General features: G+C 61.5%; 1 protein-coding gene across 2 annotated transcripts; it reads left to right on the top strand.

Moving 5' to 3' along the window:
• Nucleotides 1-1,228: 1,228 nt before the first annotated feature.
• On the top strand, nt 1,229-12,924 carry Ift27 (intraflagellar transport 27). Of its 2 annotated transcripts, none has more exons than XM_046429559.2 (7): nt 1,229-1,644; nt 6,369-6,445; nt 6,683-6,742; nt 7,691-7,750; nt 9,588-9,705; nt 10,526-10,635; nt 12,706-12,924. In XM_046429559.2, the coding sequence occupies exons 1-7, from the start codon at nt 1,611-1,613 to the stop codon at nt 12,802-12,804; spliced, it is 558 nt and encodes a 185-aa protein (XP_046285515.1). In that variant the 5' UTR covers nt 1,229-1,610; the 3' UTR covers nt 12,805-12,924. The 2 variants fall into 2 exon arrangements, with proteins under 2 accessions (XP_046285515.1, XP_046285514.1); XM_046429558.2 differs by lacking the exon at nt 1,229-1,644 and adding an exon at nt 4,777-5,657.
• The last annotated feature ends 3,043 nt before the right edge of the window (nt 12,925-15,967 follow it).

The raw sequence follows: 15,967 nt of genomic DNA, 5'->3' as shown, positions 1-15,967 counted from the left end.
CCTGAAGCTCACATGCTTTCTCTCTCATCCCCACCTCCCACAGCCACCAGGTGGGTTCTAACTTGGCCCATCTGTAGAGGCTCAGGGGTGACTTGGTCTCTGTCCACCTGATGGCAAAGCAACTCCCCCAGGAAGGTCAGCTAATATTTAGAGCCTTCCTGCATGGCCAGCAGCATGGTGGACTGCACCCTCTCATGCAACATTGGGCATGGGGTGCATTCTCAAGGGAAGAAAGGGACTAAGGAAAGTCCAAGTTCAAATCCCTGGGTGACCCCGCTCCCCTCTGCAAAGTCCACACGTTGTCCCTTCTGTTCACAGGCATCGCTTTAAAAACTTTCGTATTTTACATTTTTATTTTTTGGTTTGCATTTATTTTTAACGATAAAGAATAACATAAAATTACACATATTCACGGGGCGCCCTGTGCGGTTTCCATGCAGGTCTGCGTACATTGTGCAATGCTAAACCAGGGTGAACGCATCTCTCTCTCTGTTTCTTTATGGTAAGAACTTTCACACCCTTTCCTCCAGCTTTCTGAAGGCGCAGGGCATTGTCCTTACGGGCTGTAGCCGCCAACTGTGCTGCAGCGCAACAGAACTTACCGCTCCCAGGCGGGCAACAGCGAGGCACTCACTGATCTCCACCTTTCCCCACTCCTCCCTCCCCTGTTTCAGATTTTAAGGCGCATAACATGCTTGGGCTTTAAAAACGGGGCTGCTCTTCGGGATGCGGGGCGAGGACCGGATTTGTGGCTGCGCGACCGCTCTCCGCGGAACGCGGGAAACCGACCAGCAGCAAGAACCAAAGCAAAGCCCGGCTCCCGCCACTGCGGCTTCGTCTACTGCGCAGGCGCCGCTCCAGACTGCCGCAAGCCGACTGGCCCCTCGTGGGCGAAACCATTTCCAGGAGGCAGGGGAGTGTGACGAATCCCCAGGCCTCACGAACATAGTCCAAGCCACCCTCTGGCCAATCAGAAAGTTTCTTTTATCACCGCCTCTGCTACTCACGTTGAAGCTGCTTTTCCCGTGACGCTTCTGCGCGGGAGCGGGAGATGACAGTGATTGACATCATTTAAAACCACTTGCCAAGCGGCGTGAAGTGGAAGAACAGATACCGCTGCGAATTGTCTCTCTAGAAAAGAAGGTAAGCCCCGCCCCTTCCTCCTACTGGGTCTCAGCTGGACATTGGGGGTGGGAGCTTTTGGCAGCAGCCAATCGGGGGCCGCCTGGAGGAGGGGGCGGGGCAGCGGACGGTGGTTGCCAAGCGAGGGCTTTTCGCTTGGTGCTTGGGACCCGGGGGTCGTCGAGTGTGTTTGTCCCCGACTCCACGGCAGCGGCCTGAGCAGAGGGGCAGCGGGATCCTCATCGTCCCGCCTGCTCTTGTCATACTGCCCCGATCCGGGACCCCTCTGGAGTCCTGCTCCCTCCCACCCTAGCTCTCGGTCTCCCAGCCCCGCCCAGGAGGTCCAGGCCCCATCCCGCCGGGTCCCCACCGGGCCACGGGCGCAGGGGACCAGCCCTCCCCGCTTCCACCGCCCAGGCCGCGAAACCCACCCTCCGACGCCTCTAGCAGCTGCTCTTCACTCCGGGTCGGTGGTAGTGGTGGTTACCATGGTGAAGCTGGCAGCCAAATGCATCCTGGCAGGTGAGTCTGGAAACCCGCGCCGACTTCCGCGGTCTCCGGAGTCCGCGGGCTTCGTAATTCTCCGGGAGCGTTGGTTCACGTGAAGTGTCCACCCTCTCCCCGTGGCGGCGGCTGCGATTCCGACAGAGCAGATTCCGTCGGGCGGGGAAGAATTCTCTTTCTGAGCCCCTGCTCCCTGCCCTTCCGACTCCGCCTTCGCCCGCTGACCTGTACTCCGGAGGCGCAGACGCCTTTAACCATCAGGCTAAGCAAACCCTCGGCGCTTCAACTAAACATTTGCTGTACCTCAAAGTTAGGAATCACTGACTTTGGTATTCTTCACACATAGGATTATTTTCCTGATCCCACTCCTCTGGTAAGAGGGCTAGGAAAGAGGGCTTACAGTACAGGGGGCAGAGTGTGCAGAGGCACCTGTTAGTTGACTACCTGCCGCCCATTTTCAGGATAACATTGAGTCCCAGCAAAGCAGGAATCTGTGTTTCATTGACCTACAAACAGCCAGCAAAAATGCCCGGAACATAGTAGGTACTCAATAAATACTTGTAGAATGAATGGATCTCTGGCAGTCACATTGTAGTGTTTTCCCTGAATCGGTCTGCACGTTTAGGAAGCAGTTGCTTAGATTATATGTTGGTAGAGGCAGAACACGTGCCTTTTACTGATTCCTTGCTGTACGCCAGACACGTGTTTTCCCTTCAATCCTGTCTCTGTAGCACCCTCGGGTAGGTTCTGATTTTCCCTGATCTTACCTAGCGAAGGTCATACCCAGGATTTCCACACCCAAGTCCCTGAACGAGTGTGACTGTTGAGACCCGTGACCTTGCAGGCCTCCCTAAGAAGTGGTGAGAAATTCTGTGAAGAAAAGAAAAGATTCCTTTTGACTCCTCTCTCTCAGGCTGAAAGTAGAGGATAGTATATTTAATGACTTTCTAATTTGAAAATAAAAGGGTCGCACAGAAAGATGACTGACAGCAGTGATTCTGATCAGACTGGAGCAAAAGAAACCAATGGTTCCCCAGAGACTCTAGTGCCCAGAGCGCCAGGGGAGGCGATATTGGATAACAAAAGCCTTCTGGCTGCTCTCTTCCCGGCGGCCGGCATGTTGGACTGTTTCCTTAAGCTTCAGTCTCTCATGGATAAGGTGGGACTGTTTTTTTTTTTTTTTTTTTTCCTAAAGTTAGATTTAAAAGAACAACAACGAAACAAAATAACAAAACAAAAACAAAACAATGGCCTTTCTCTCTCTCTGAGTGATGTTTCTCATTCTTTTTTAATTGAGCTTCCTTCCTGGAGCTGGCTCCTGACTGCTGCTTGCGTGGGGCACTGTGCTAGACCCTCATTACTGGCCTCACTGAGTCCTCACAGCAACCCCATGGGCTTGGTACATCTGTGGTTCTCATTGACAGATGAGGCAAATGAGGCTCAGAGAGGGGAGACCACTTGCCCTGAGTCACACAGCCAGCAGCAGCAGAGCTGCATGGTTCAGAGCCTGGGTCCAGACCCAGGGCTTTGTTCGTACCCAGGCTACACTGGGCTGAGGCTTGTTCCTTGTAGCCCTTCTTTCCCCCAACTCTCTTGGGTACTTGTTTCACCTGATTGCAGTCATGACCAGGTCAGTGGCCCCTGAACTCCGCCTGGCCCAGTGTCTGCAGCCTTCTTTCAAGGGCTCAAGGGCATCTCTTCTCAGAAGTCTCCAGGGACCACAGACCTCAGCCCAGTGCATCAGCTTGCCATGGCAGCACCCCCAGATCCTCACAGCACCCCTCACTGGTTTTATTTTTACTTTCACCCCTTGTAGGCCCACATTTTTTGGTCTCACAAAACTAGTCGTCAAAGGACCTAATATTCACTCAACAGATATTTATTGAACATCTACTATGTGTGAGTCACCATGCAAAGTGCAGTGGGAAGGCAAAGGTGGGTCAGCCGGCCCCACACTCCAGGAGGGGCTGAGGAGGGCAGAGGTTGTGCCACGACACAGACTGCCTTTGAGTGCAGGCGCCGGCCAAGTACCTCAGAACACAGTGCTGCTTTCTGTGTTCAGACGGAGAGGGGGAACCACCCTTGACACTTATCTATAATTTATTTGGTTAAAACAAATAGCCATCACCATACGTAGGCACCATGTATATGAATTCATTAAATCTCCTTAACGGTCTATGACGTGGGTGTTGTTATCTGATCTACAGATGTAGCAACTATGGCGGGAGAGGTTAAGTGACTGACCTGACGTCACCCAGCTAGTATGTGATGGAGCCTGAGTCTGCCACTAAATACTGTGGGTCACTGTGCCCTTAAGTGCCATGGGACTCTGCTTGTCCTGGGTGTGGGAGGATCGTCGTGCCTCGCTGGAAGGTAGTCCTGACGTCAGGTGCTACTGCACTGAGCCAGGGCACCACCTGCTGAAGACAAGGAGGAGAGGTGACCTCAGGCCAGAGAGGAAGCCACCAGCTAGCCTTTCCTGGAGGGAGCGGCAGATCTGGACTTGGGTCGGCAGGAGTGGCCTGGAGGGATGTGAGGGACCAGAGAACAGGCGTGGAGAGAGCAGTTCCTGTGGAAGGGCCGTTGGAAGGAATTGGAAGGGACCTTGGGGCGGGGGGCGGCTCGGTGGCGGAGCCCTCGCCCAGCACGCACAAGGCCCGGGGTTGGGTTCCCAGCCCACAGAAAGAAAGGAGGAAGAGCCACAGAGAACTCCTGTGAAGGACCCGCCTGTCGGGCCAGGCCGGGCCGGAGCGAGGAGGACAAGGGCGGGAGGCCCTTGGGCAGCACTGCCACCCACGGCCGGCCGTCACGAACAACGTGGCCTTTAGTGGGAGATTTTATAATGGGCCTGTTCCTCAGATGGGGGCCGGAGAAGCTGGAGGACCCGGGCCGTGGACCCCGGGCTGCTGGAAACCCAGAGACGGACCCCTGAGCTGGGAGGCGGCCTCCGAGGAGGGGCTGCCGGCTGCCCGGGCACCCAGGAGTCACCAGCATCAGGTCACTGGGCCCGTCTCCCACGCGAAAGAGCTCTGCCCTGCGTCAGGGCCGGAGCAACCGAACCAGCTCCAGACTGCCCGCGGGGTCTGCGCTGACCACCCCTGGAACCCGGGACCGCCCGACGGGGTCCAGGTAGGAACCAGGTGCTCCAGGCGAGGGTCCGCCACACAGTGGTTGCATCTGGGAGGCGGAGGAGCAGCCTGTGTGGGTCACCAAGGCCAGGGGACAGGCTCGGGAAGAAGGGACACTTCAGGCTGCCCCGCCCTCCAAGACATGAAGGACAGGCGCTGAAGAGAGGCCCCTGGGCCTGGCAGTTAGGAGGTCGGTGGCCTGGCATCCCATCCTGCGGGCTCAGTCCTGCCGCCCCCTGGTCCTCCGGGCTTAGCCATTGGCCCCCGGGAGGCCCCCACGCTGACCGGCCGCTGGCTGGACCCCGATGCTCCTCAGACGCTCTGTCCGGGCGGGCGCTGGCCATGCTGCTGCTCGGTGTGCTCCCCGCCTCCTCGAGCCCACCCCGGAGGCCTCCCCTGAGTGCTGGTGACTGGCCGACGGCCAGAGACGGTCTGTGGGGAGTCCACAGCAGGAAGAGCCACTTCCCAACTGGATTCAGGAGCAGAAGTGGAGTCGGAGGGTGTCCGCATCAAGGTGCAAGGGAGGAAAGTGACGTGCTCTGGGACAGGTGGGGGCCCGTGCCAGTCCAGGCTGTGGCGTCCAGGTGTCCTGGAGGGCTGCGCTGATGGACCGGGCCTGGAGGAGGGAGCACGGTGTTGGAACCCTAGGCAGGTCACCCAGCTTCTCTGAGCCTCGGTCTCTTCCTCTGTCGGGTGAGGTGGATGCTGCAGGGCACCGGGTGGGAAGGAAGGAATGCGTGTGCCTGGGTCCATGAGGGGAGCGCAGATGGGAAAGCCAGCCCTGAGCAGCGCTCCACTCGCAGGCGCAGAGCTCACGGCAGGAAAGGCCACGAGAAGTCATGATCGTCTCAGAAGAGAAGATCCGGGTGGGAAAGACGAGCGTCGAGGAGAGGGGCGGCGGAGGTACAGCCAGGAGCCCAGAGGGGCAAGTTAGAGGGACAGGTGCCCCGGACATTTTGCTGAGGGTCGGGAAGCAGAGACCGGTCCTGTCAGGGCTGGAGTCTGCCCACAGGACACCTGGCGTCACAGGAGGCCGGGCGGGCGTGGGCAGAGGGGCATACAGGCGGCACGAGGAGCGCTGGGCTCTGGAGAGGTTCAGACCGCAGGCTAGGAACCGCGACAGGGACTGACCCGCGGAGCAGTGGCCACCGCTGCAGGCGGGTTGTGGAGAGGCCCAGAAGGTGCCCGCCAGGGTGGGCTGCAGGGTGTCCCTCGGCAGCGGCTTCTAGGACGGTAACGCAGCTCGGGCCTCTTGCTCCCCAGTGCACACCAGGTCCAGGAGTCCCCTGGGCTCCAGTCGCCCGCTCTCTGCTCCTCCAGAGGGACTTCCGGGTGAATTCAAGTTGGAAAGTGACGGGTTCCCCGGGTGTGTCTCACTGGAGGACAGTGACTTCTGGGCCGTTCTTTAGGATGAGAGCGTCCTTAGCCGCACGCAGAGGAGCCCCGGCCCTCTTGGGTCTCGAAGCTGGTCGCATCGTCTTGTTGCCCTGCCTGGGGCCTCGCGGGCTCCCTGAGAGCCGAGGACTTTTGCCCTGGAAACTCGGTGCAGTTCTGGGGCAGGGGTCCTCAGTTCTGATGGGACCCGAGTGACACTTCTCCTCTGCTCTGGCTCAGGAGACCCGACGGTGGGCAAGACGGCCCTGGCGCAGCTCTTCCGCAGCGACGGGGTGCACTTCCAGAACTACACCCTGGTGAGCAGGGGCCCACAGCCCAGGGAGCGGCCTGCAGAGAGGCCTGCCAGAGCACAGCACGCCACCCCCACCAGCAGCTCGCTCGTGGGCAGGGAGGAGGGCCGACTCCTGTACTCATGGCCCTTCTCCTCCGGGGCACAAGCACCCGGCGGGGGACATCCCCCGGTGTGGGGTTCTTGGGTCTTCCTGCATCTCCACGGGGCCCCTGACGCCCATGTCCTGGGTCTTCCTTGGCAGACAGCAGGGGTGGATTTGGTGGTGAAGACGGTGCCAGTTCCCGACACCGGCGACAGTGTGGTAAGTGGCACCCCCCGCCCGGGGGCACCGGGCTCCTCCTGTGGGCCACACTGACCAGTGTGGGACCAGTACAGGGACTGGGCCCAGATTCACCTGAGCATCGGGGACCCGATCAGGGGACGCAGAAATTGTTCGAGAGGGACCGAGGGGTTGGAGTACTGGGGAACCCGCCTCCCCAGAGGAGCTGGCTGCCCAGGGTCCCTCCTCAGCAGTCCCAAGGCTCTTGAAGTTCAACGGCAAGAGGTCGTTTGTGTCCCTTCCTGGCAGGAGGGTTTGTAGCTCTCCAGATTCTTAAAGAGACCCGTGAGCCAAAAAGAAAACCAGGGAGCAGTCCTGCGCTTCCTGGTGCAGGTGACGTGGCGCCCGCACCCACAGAGCAGGGGCCAGGGGTCAGAAGCTGGAGGAGGGGCTCCCACCTGGGCTGGGTGAGTGGACAGGTGGGAAGGGGCATCTGGTGCCCTCTGTCTGAGTGGCGCCTTGGCCATCCCAGTACGACATCAGCCTGGCCTACTTTGAGCGCCTTCCCAGGTCTGCTCAGTGACCTCCTTTAGAAAGAGTCGTTTTAAGACTTGGAAATCAATTTGGTTAACAAAGTGCGCCATGACCTTTCGGAACCCAGAGCTCCTCGGCCTGGTTGGCATTCCACTCTGCCAGGTGGGAGGCCAGCCTGTGCCCTGTATTTCTGCACTCGGGTCAGGAGGGCTGAGGCTCCCTGCAGACCATACTGGGTGGGGTGGGGACCTGCCGCTGCCTCCCGGGGGCTCTGGAGTCCCTTCTCCCCGTTTCTCTCTGGCGCCCCGGGAAAGCGTGTGTGAAACGTGTGTGCAGTGGGTACGTGCACTTCGCCACCAAGCCCACCCTGCGGTGACGGGGTGACAGAGTGGCAGCAGTGCTCGAGGCCCATGGTTTCCCTCGTGCCCCTCGCTGGGACTTGCTTTCTGATTGCAGGAGCTCTTCATTTTTGACTCGGCCGGCAAGGAGCTGTTTTCTGAAATGCTGGATAAATTGGCAAGTAGCACGCGACCTCCTTCCTGGTCTCCTCCTCCACCCGCTCCTGCCACACCGTGTGCCCCTGAGGCCACTCCCACCCGAGTCTCAGCCCACCTCAGCCATCCTGAGGCTGCCCTGGCAAAACTCTGTACAGGGGCAAGTAGGAACGTTAGCCTGTGACGCCCCACCTGCTCTAGAGTGGCCAAGTGACCCCCGCCTGCTCTAGAGTGGCCGAGTGACACCCCGCCTGCTCTAGAGTGGCCGAGTGACCCCTCCTGCTCTAGAGTGGCCGAGTGACCCCTCCTGCTCTAGAGTGGCCGAGTGATGCCCCCCCCCCCGCTCTAGAATGGCCGAGTGACATCCTGCCTACTCTAGAGTGACCAAGTTTTCAAAGGCGCCAGAGCCCCTCCCCCAGCCTCCCCAAGAGCCCTCCCAAAGGGGGTGCTCTCAGCCACACATTTCCAGCCCCTCTGGGCAGAGGCTCCCCTTCCTGCCCTCCGTACACCCCACGTTCTGTGGTTGCTTGCCTCCGGGTCTCGCCGTGCCCACTAGCCGTCCCCCTGTCCTCCCAGGCCCCAGCTGGCTGTGCCCTCTACCCTGGGCCAGGTTGCCAACCCTGAGCCTGGACTCCTCCAGAGCCGCCTGCCTCCCCAGGAACAGCACGTTTTAATGGAAACTGTTTCCTCCCCTTTTTGTTGTGTAAGAGAAGTGGAGGCTGATGGGAGTTCCACGCAGGTCAACGTTGTGAGTTGATTCCTGATCCTTCCCACACCCCCAACAAAAGAGGAGATGCCTGTGGCGAGTCAGGGTCACGGGTCCTGTAGTTCACAGCTCCCTCCCACCGGCCCTGGCTCCAGGCCACCCTTGGCTTCAGCCTGATGCCAGGCCTGTCTGGGCCCTCACTGAGGCCAGGAAAGGAAGGGTTCTTGGGTTGAAGCCACACTGAGTGTCTCCTGCATGCACACAGCGGAGGTCAGTGTGGCTCTAGTGAGAATCCATGATCTCACCCGGAGGGTAGGCCAGTGGCCTTCGGGAGCCTCCAGGACCAGCATAGTGGGGAGGGGTCCCCAGAGCCAGTCCTGGGCTGACCTTCCAAGGACAGCTTGGAAAAAGGATTCTCCCTGTGTCTGGAAGCCTACTGACACCCCAGAAATAAACCAGAGGCTAATGGTGCAGGATGGCGGAGCCCACAGACTGCACAGAGCAGGTGTCCACACCCCGGTGGCAGGAAGCCCAGGACTCGAGCAGCCCCTGGAGCTGATGGCCCTCCAGAATGTCACCCTGGCTCCTAAGTGGTGCGTATTAGGGCTGCTGCTGCCACAGCAGGAGGAGCAGGAAGCCTTGTCTGCATTTTGAAAGCCAGGCCTGAAGAAGGTGCAGACGGGCGCCCCGGGGCTGGCTAGTGTGGGCAGCGCACTCAGGCTTGCGAGGACAGGAGTGCGTCCGCCTGCAGGGAAGGCCCTCCAAGGACACCGGGAGAGTGGGCCAGAGAGGCCCATGGCGGGGAGAGCAGGCTCTGGGCAGAGGAAGGCCTCCGTCCCGCCCGGCCCTCTCCAAACTCAGATTCCTCAGCTGCAAGTGGGACCACCCACTCCAGCCCTGCGAGTCCAGAGTGTCACCTGGCCCACAGCCCCAGCCAAGCATGGCCTGCACCCTCCTCCCCCCTAGCCCTGCCAGCCCCTGGGCAGGCCTTCCTTCAACCCATGGGCACTGCGGCACCTCCATGGCTGTTCCTGGCCCACCCTGTGGCTTCTCACGCCCCTCACCCACCTCCCTGCCTGAAAGCCAGATCGGCCCAGCCTGGGAGTCCCTGTGGTGTTCCTGACCTGTGCCTATCCTGTCCCCTCCCCCGCAGTGGGAGAGTCCCAACGTCCTGTGTCTGGTCTACGACGTGACCAACGAGCAGTCCTTCAACAGCTGTGGGAAGTGGCTGGAGAAGGTCCGGGCGCAGGCTCCAGGCACCACCCTGCCAGGTAGGACGGCAGCACCTGTCCTTAGCTCCAGAGCCTGAGGCCATCGCAGGGGTCGCTGTGGCACCGAGCTTTGGCCCCTGAGCTTTGGCCTGACAGCCCAGACTTGCTGCCTCTCAGCAGCCACGCCCGCCTCCCTCTCGGGGTCTGCACCGGGGGTGCCACCCTGCTGGCCACCAAGTCCTGGCGAGGCTCAAGATGATAGGGGGGAGGCACTGTAAGAGGAATTGATGTTTCCAGAAAGCCCACCCCGGGGAAGAAGGCCTCATTTCATCCTCTGTGTGGGGTGCAAGTGACATCCAAGTCCTGTTGTCACTTCTGAATGCCTTAAATCCGTTTACCTTGCTCCCTATGTGAGATCAACAAATTCTCCTCATTATAGACCAGGGAAAGCGGTCCCCAGAGACGGCTCGGGAATTAGCTGCAGCCGATGCAGCTGGGAACAGAGCTAAATTACCTCGGAGTCCCTGACTCAGAGCCCAGGCCCTGGATTAGTATTAATGACCATTTTAAAGTTTGCTCCATGCGCTAGGAATTACCGCAAGCGCACACATAAATGTGGCCTCGGCCTTCATGAGGCCTGCAGCCCTGAGGAGACAGGGACACAGGGACACGTGAAGCCTAGGAAAAACCCTGAGCCAACCACAAGTCAGAAGCAAAGCACCTTCACCCTCGGGGCAGCGCTGAACACCCAGGCGCCTGCCACCCCTCACCCGGGGTCAGGCCGCTCTTTGGTACCCGTGGACCACACGCTGCCTCTTTGTCTCTGCTGCTGACCCCCAGCCTGCCACGGCTGAGGGTGCCACCTGTGTTCTCTGGGCAGGTGTCCTGGTGGGAAACAAGACAGACCTGGCTGGCAGGCGGGCAGTGGACTCGGCCCAGGCCCGGGCGTGGGCGCTGGGCCAGGGCCTGGAATGTTTTGAAACGTCCGTGGTGAGTATCACTTGCAGTGTTGCTGAGGCTGACGTGGCCTCTGCTAGAAGCAGCTTTCAAACGGCCACGTGTCCAGTGGCTAGGCCACCATCTGTGGTCTGGTTTGGGCTGAGGTTCCCATTCCCAGCCCAGGATGTGTCCCATCCTTCTGGGCGCAGCCACGCTCGTCTGGCTGACCCGCGGGAACCTGCTGGTCCTTGGCTTTCCAGCACCCCTCTGTGTTTGAAATTTGAGGGCCAAAAAAATCAAAGTATTTCTTTAAACAAAACTTAAAATGTTAAAACAACAGCAACAAAAAGAAGAGTCTTCATCACCAAGACACTGTTACAGGTCAACAAGAGCCACCTTCCCAGGCCACCTGCCCTCCCAGGTGGCGAGGGGGAGGGAACAGTGTTTGCTGAGGGCCTACTGTGCGCCGGGCTTGGTGCACACTCTGTGTGCAGGCATCACAGCAGGACAGCTGCTCCTGTCCCTCTTATGCCAGTGACATGCAGACTCAGGTCGTGGAGCTGCCCTGGCTGCACAGCTGACAGTGAAGGACCAGGACCAGGACTCGGGCTCAGGTGGCTGGAAAGCTTGGCCTTCAAGCAGGTGCTCCCGCTGCCTCCCAGAACCTGCTGGGGCTCTTGGGGACATAATTCTAGGCGAGCCTGGTTAAAGGTCCTGCTCTACCCAGCCCCCGTCAGCGTCCGCGCTCCAGAGTGAGGTTATGATCAGTCCTTTGACAAAGGGCTCCTGCCACTGGAGCCTCTTCGTGCATTTGGAAAATGGTTCGATTCCCATCTATTTCCGGAGCCCAGAATTCCTCACTTTTTATGCTGGGATCTCCCAAGGTCGAGCCCGGGACACGCCACAGACCTGGTTCCCTTTGCTCACTTTGGGCCTCCTGAGAGGCGGGCTCCTGGGGTGGGGACCTGGACGGAGGCCAGAGGCCAGCCCTGTGCCAGCCAACGGGGCCCTGCTCCCAGCCCCAGGCAGCCCATCTGTGGAATGCAGTGACCCCACCCAGAGCCACCACCTCCCTGACTTCTTTGCCCGTTGAGCTGGGGACACTTCACGGCCGTCACGAGGCTGCACTTCGCCCAGGGTGGTCTCCAGACAGGTTCTCATGCTTCAGCCGCTGTCTGGGGCGCAGTGGGTTCTTCCTTCTGGCGACTTATTTCTTAAAAATTAGAGACGTGCAGGACCCTGAGAGCCCCTAATTCCCTCCCTTAGACACCACCCAGGGCGCGTCTTTAACTTCCCTGTTCCCCATAAAAATGTCCCCTGACCCTTGAGTCATGAGAAGCTCCTCATCTCAGCTGTCCCCTGCCTGGCCCTGCAAGGTGGGCAGCACCTTGACTGGGCGTCTCCCTGGCTGCAGGAGGGCAGAGGCAGGAGTCAGCAGGGCAGCGTGTTGCAGGGTGCCCGGCTGAGGCTTGTGGACCTCAGAGATGCCCTCCCTGTCCCCATGGACGCACCGTCCACCCCTGACGGCCCCAGCACCCTCCTTCAGGGGCTCCCACCTGACCCACTGGCCTGGAGGTGGGAGCGTGGCCACAGGTGCCACCTGACGGGAGGCAGTGCCAGCCATCCCACTGGCAGCCTGTCCTCCCTGGGCCACCAGAGCAGCCGGCCACCTCACCTGGCCTGGGGTCAGCTGGGTTACCTGGGCCTCAGGCTCTCCTGAAACCCTCCCCCTGACTGGGGGTGCAGGAGAGTGGGCTCCCCGGGAGCCCCCACCTCCCTGGCCACATTCTCCGCGAGGTCTCCCCTGTCCTCCCGCCGGGCGGCCGGGCTCTTCCTCCACAGCTGTTCTGCTCTGGCCTCTGGGCTCCTGTCACACGTGCAGCCAGGGTGGCCTTCAGGACAGGCTCCGTGGAAACGGGCCGGGGTCCAGGCCCTGCCCTGCCGTCTAAGTGGCGCGTGGCCGCCAGCAGACCCCCTCCCTGTGTCCCAGATCACTTGTAGAATCAGCGTGACAGTGGCCTCCCCTGATGGTGCCAGGTGGACGGGGCGGGACTCGGTGGCCCTGATGGCCCCCGCTGGAGCTGGGCAGGTGAGCGCGGCCTCAGCCCCCTGTCTCTGCAGAAGGAGATGGAGAGCTACGAGGCCCCCTTCCACTGCCTGGCCAAGCAGTTCCACCGTCTGTACCGGGAGAGGGTGGACGCCTTCCACACCCTGGTGTGAGCCGCCGCCTGGGCCGCCGTGGACCTGGCCGTGGCCTCTCCCTGGAGGACGAGTGGCGCTGGAGTTGCTCTGCGCCCCAGGACCTCAGGACAGCCGCAAATAAAACTAGGAGGAAGCGCAGCAGCCGCAGCCGTGTCCGTCCTTGGCCCATCCGTCGGTCCTTCCCAGAGCAGCCCGGGAGGCCTGCCCCAGCCGGGGGTCACCAGCTGTTGGAGTGGGGCGTGGAGCGTCCTGTCCACCCTGCATGGCTGGGTGCCGAGGTCCCGAAGGGCCTTCCACCTGCAAACCCCACGGTGGCTTTGGGCCCAGCCGGGACCCATGATGGCTGCGTGGGGCCGGGGCCTGTCCCTGCTCTGACCTGCTCCTAGGCTCCAGATGCCAGGGCTCCCTGAGGGGCTTGTCCCTGACAGAGCAGTGTCCTCTGCTGGCCTCCCCCGGGCCTCGCCTGTGAAGGGCCCACCTGGCCCAGCTGCGGGGAACCCTGAGTGGCAAGAGCCTGGGGCGCGGCCTTTCCCTCGCGACCACCTGCTAGCGAGCCGGGCAGCTGTCCCCTCTGTACACAGCACCACAGCTCCATCCTGTCCCCACCCCAGATTCACCTTCCCAGACCCCCCTGCATCGCCTGCTGCGCTGGTGACACCCACAGAGGCCCCTGGCCGCCTTGGCCCCTGCCGTGGGCTATGGCTGTCCCCAGGGCTCTGTGGCTTCGCCCCCCCCAGGCTCCACCCCTCTCCCCTCTGCCCCAGGCCTCTGCCCCGTGGGCACCGGCGGGGGTGGGCAGCCGGGTGCGTCCCGAGGGTGTGGGCAGTAATGGAAATTAACATGCTTCCTGGCCACGACCTGGACCTGCCGTCTCCCTGGCCCAGCACCTCGGGCTGACTTCGTCCCCAGGCGTGGGGTCTGGGCATCCACGCAGGGCGGCAGCAGCCGTGGGCCCCGCGGGCCGAGGGCGCCAGGGCCTCGCTCCCAACCCCTCCTGCCGCCTCCTGGGCTCCAGGGCAGGTCAGCCCGCCTCAAGGTCCCTGGAGTGAAGTGAGGGCCCTCGGGACCTGTGACATCAGGCCGCGTCCTGTCACTCCTCAACGTGCCCCTATTGCTGCCACCCCAGTCTCTGTCCCAACCCCCCACCGAGTCACTGCTGAGGGCTGAGGAGGCGCTGGCATTGTCTCCGGCCCTGGTGACACCAGGCGCTGGCCTCCACTGGAAACCCTCAACACTCGACCAAGGGAACGTGGCGGGCAGCATTTCCTGTGACCCTGAGCTGCCCCCGGGGCCCAGGACTGTGGACAGAGTTGGTGCTGAGGAGCCGATGCCTCAAGGTCACACCCCGGCCAGGAGCCGCCTGCCCCTGCCCTCCCACCCCTGTCCCTGTCAGAAGGTGGGCGCCTTGGCAGTGCCCCCCACCCCGCCCGCCATCCTGCCGCCCGAGCCAGGCGGGGGAGGCCCCAGAGACCCTGCGGAGGACACTGCCAGGAAGCAGCCCTGGTGCTGTGCCCCGCCTGGACGCCACTGACCACAGGAGCTGGTGCCAGCTGCAGGTGGGCGAGGGTGACCTTGGGAGCTCACACGTCCCCTGGGGGAGCAGAGACAGGTGGCTCCACACAGGGCTTGTTGGGGACCACAAGGACAGGAGCCACAGCTGGACAGAGCAGCTTCCCGCCTGGGAAAGGGCAGGGCTGCCCCCTCCTGAGGGCCCCAGCAGCAGAGGCTCAGCCCCCCAACGACCAGACACCCCAATTCCCACACAGGGCCGGGGGGAGGAGACCAGCTCCTGGAGTCCCATCCAGCGTGGCCTGCGCTTCAGGGACGGCTGGCCCACTGGTCAGGAGAACCCAGGGTAGAGCAGGAGGCCATGGGCAACTAGAGCCTGGGACTGGCCTAGGTCTGGAGCCCACTGCGTTGAGATCCCTGCAGTGAACTGGTTCTACTGGTCAATGAATGACCAAGATCATTTCCAATAACAGATAAATGGAGCAGTGGTCGGTGGTGACAGGCGTGACTGGGTTGGATGGGACTGAGTGGAGCTGACAGCCCGTGATCATCCACGGGCAGCAAGGACAGAAAGTGCAAAGGTCCTGGGGCACCAACAGCAGCCAGCATCAAGGCCAATAAGGCCGGGCGTGGGGCCTGTTGCATGCTGGGAGGGAGCAGGAGTCGGGGGGCCATGGTGGAGGATTCCGATTTCCATCCTGAGGCAACGGGAAGCCAGCGTTGGATGGACCCCATGGCGCTCTCCTCATCGTGCCCAGCACTACACAGGGAGCCTAGTGAGTGGCCACTGACCACCATCCTGTCCCCAGCGAGCCAACAGTGATGACGTGTGCCATCTGCGTGGCAGGCCCTGGTCCAGCTGGGGCATTTGCCACCAAGACAAGGATCCCCGCCCTCTGGGGCTGATGTCCTCATGGGAGGAGAGGTCTGATGTGACAGGTTGGTGACAGAGGATGACAGACAGGGGGAGGGTATGCAGGACAGGGGCAGCTGCAGGGCCCGTGAGGGTGACGTTGGGCAAGACTGGAGACAATTCAGAGTGACCGGCACCCGAGGCTCCACGGTCCTCAGCGCTCCTCAGGAGGACTGTGGCCTCCTTCTGTCCCCAGCGGCCAGCCCTGGAACTCTGTGAGAGGATCAGGGGCCATGTGTGGACATGGAGGGGCACTCGTGCATAGGACCCTTCTGTGACACGTGGCCTGGGCCAGGGGGTGGCCTCTGGGAAGCTGGCCCTTTGGCCGCCCTTGACCTCACCTGATTCCCCAGTGGGGGGGAGGGGAGGGTGACAGGATCCGGGCATCGGGCAAGCAGCCTCCCAAAGCAATGGCGCTGCCCCCTGGCTCCTGGGCACTCCCTGCCCCTCACCTGAGAGCAGTGGGGCTTCCTGCGGCGGGGAGGGGCACCCAAGGTCACCCGGAGGCTTGGGGCTGGGGGCAGCCAAGAGCAGGGCTTGTGGGAAGACGTCCACTTTGGTGCTAAAATGTCATGTTTCAAAAATAGGATTTGGGAAACTAACACTTCCTGGCCCCACCAGGTGACGGGAAGAAGAGCCAGCTGACCCCAGGCCCGAAAACTGCCACGCCCAGCGGGGCCCTGGGAGGAGCCTCCCACACTGGGCTTCTCGTCCAGCTGTCCCCGTGCCATCTGCTGCCCACCAGGGATCAGGATGGCA

Source organism: Marmota monax, unplaced genomic scaffold (assembly GCF_021218885.2).
Source record: "Marmota monax isolate L192 unplaced genomic scaffold, Marmota_monax_Labrador192_F-V1.1 WCK01_AAM20220418_F8-fsc00051, whole genome shotgun sequence".
Taxonomy (NCBI): Eukaryota; Metazoa; Chordata; class Mammalia; order Rodentia; family Sciuridae; genus Marmota; species Marmota monax.
Note: the sequence above shows the minus strand (reverse complement) of the source record. Positions and strands in the feature narration are given on the sequence as shown.

What these genes read in the sequence shown, in the direction of transcription:
- Ift27 (XM_046429558.2), top strand. Translation starts at nt 5,594, where the DNA reads ATGATCGTCTCAGAAGAGAAGATCCGGGTGGGAAAGACGAGCGTCGAG. An exon ending in ACTTCCAGAACTACACCCTG is followed by an intron (nt 6,446 to 6,682) that starts GTGAGCAGGGGC and finishes CTTCCTTGGCAG; the next exon opens with ACAGCAGGGGTGGATTTGGT. An exon ending in CCGACACCGGCGACAGTGTG is followed by an intron (nt 6,743 to 7,690) that starts GTAAGTGGCACC and finishes TTCTGATTGCAG; the next exon opens with GAGCTCTTCATTTTTGACTC.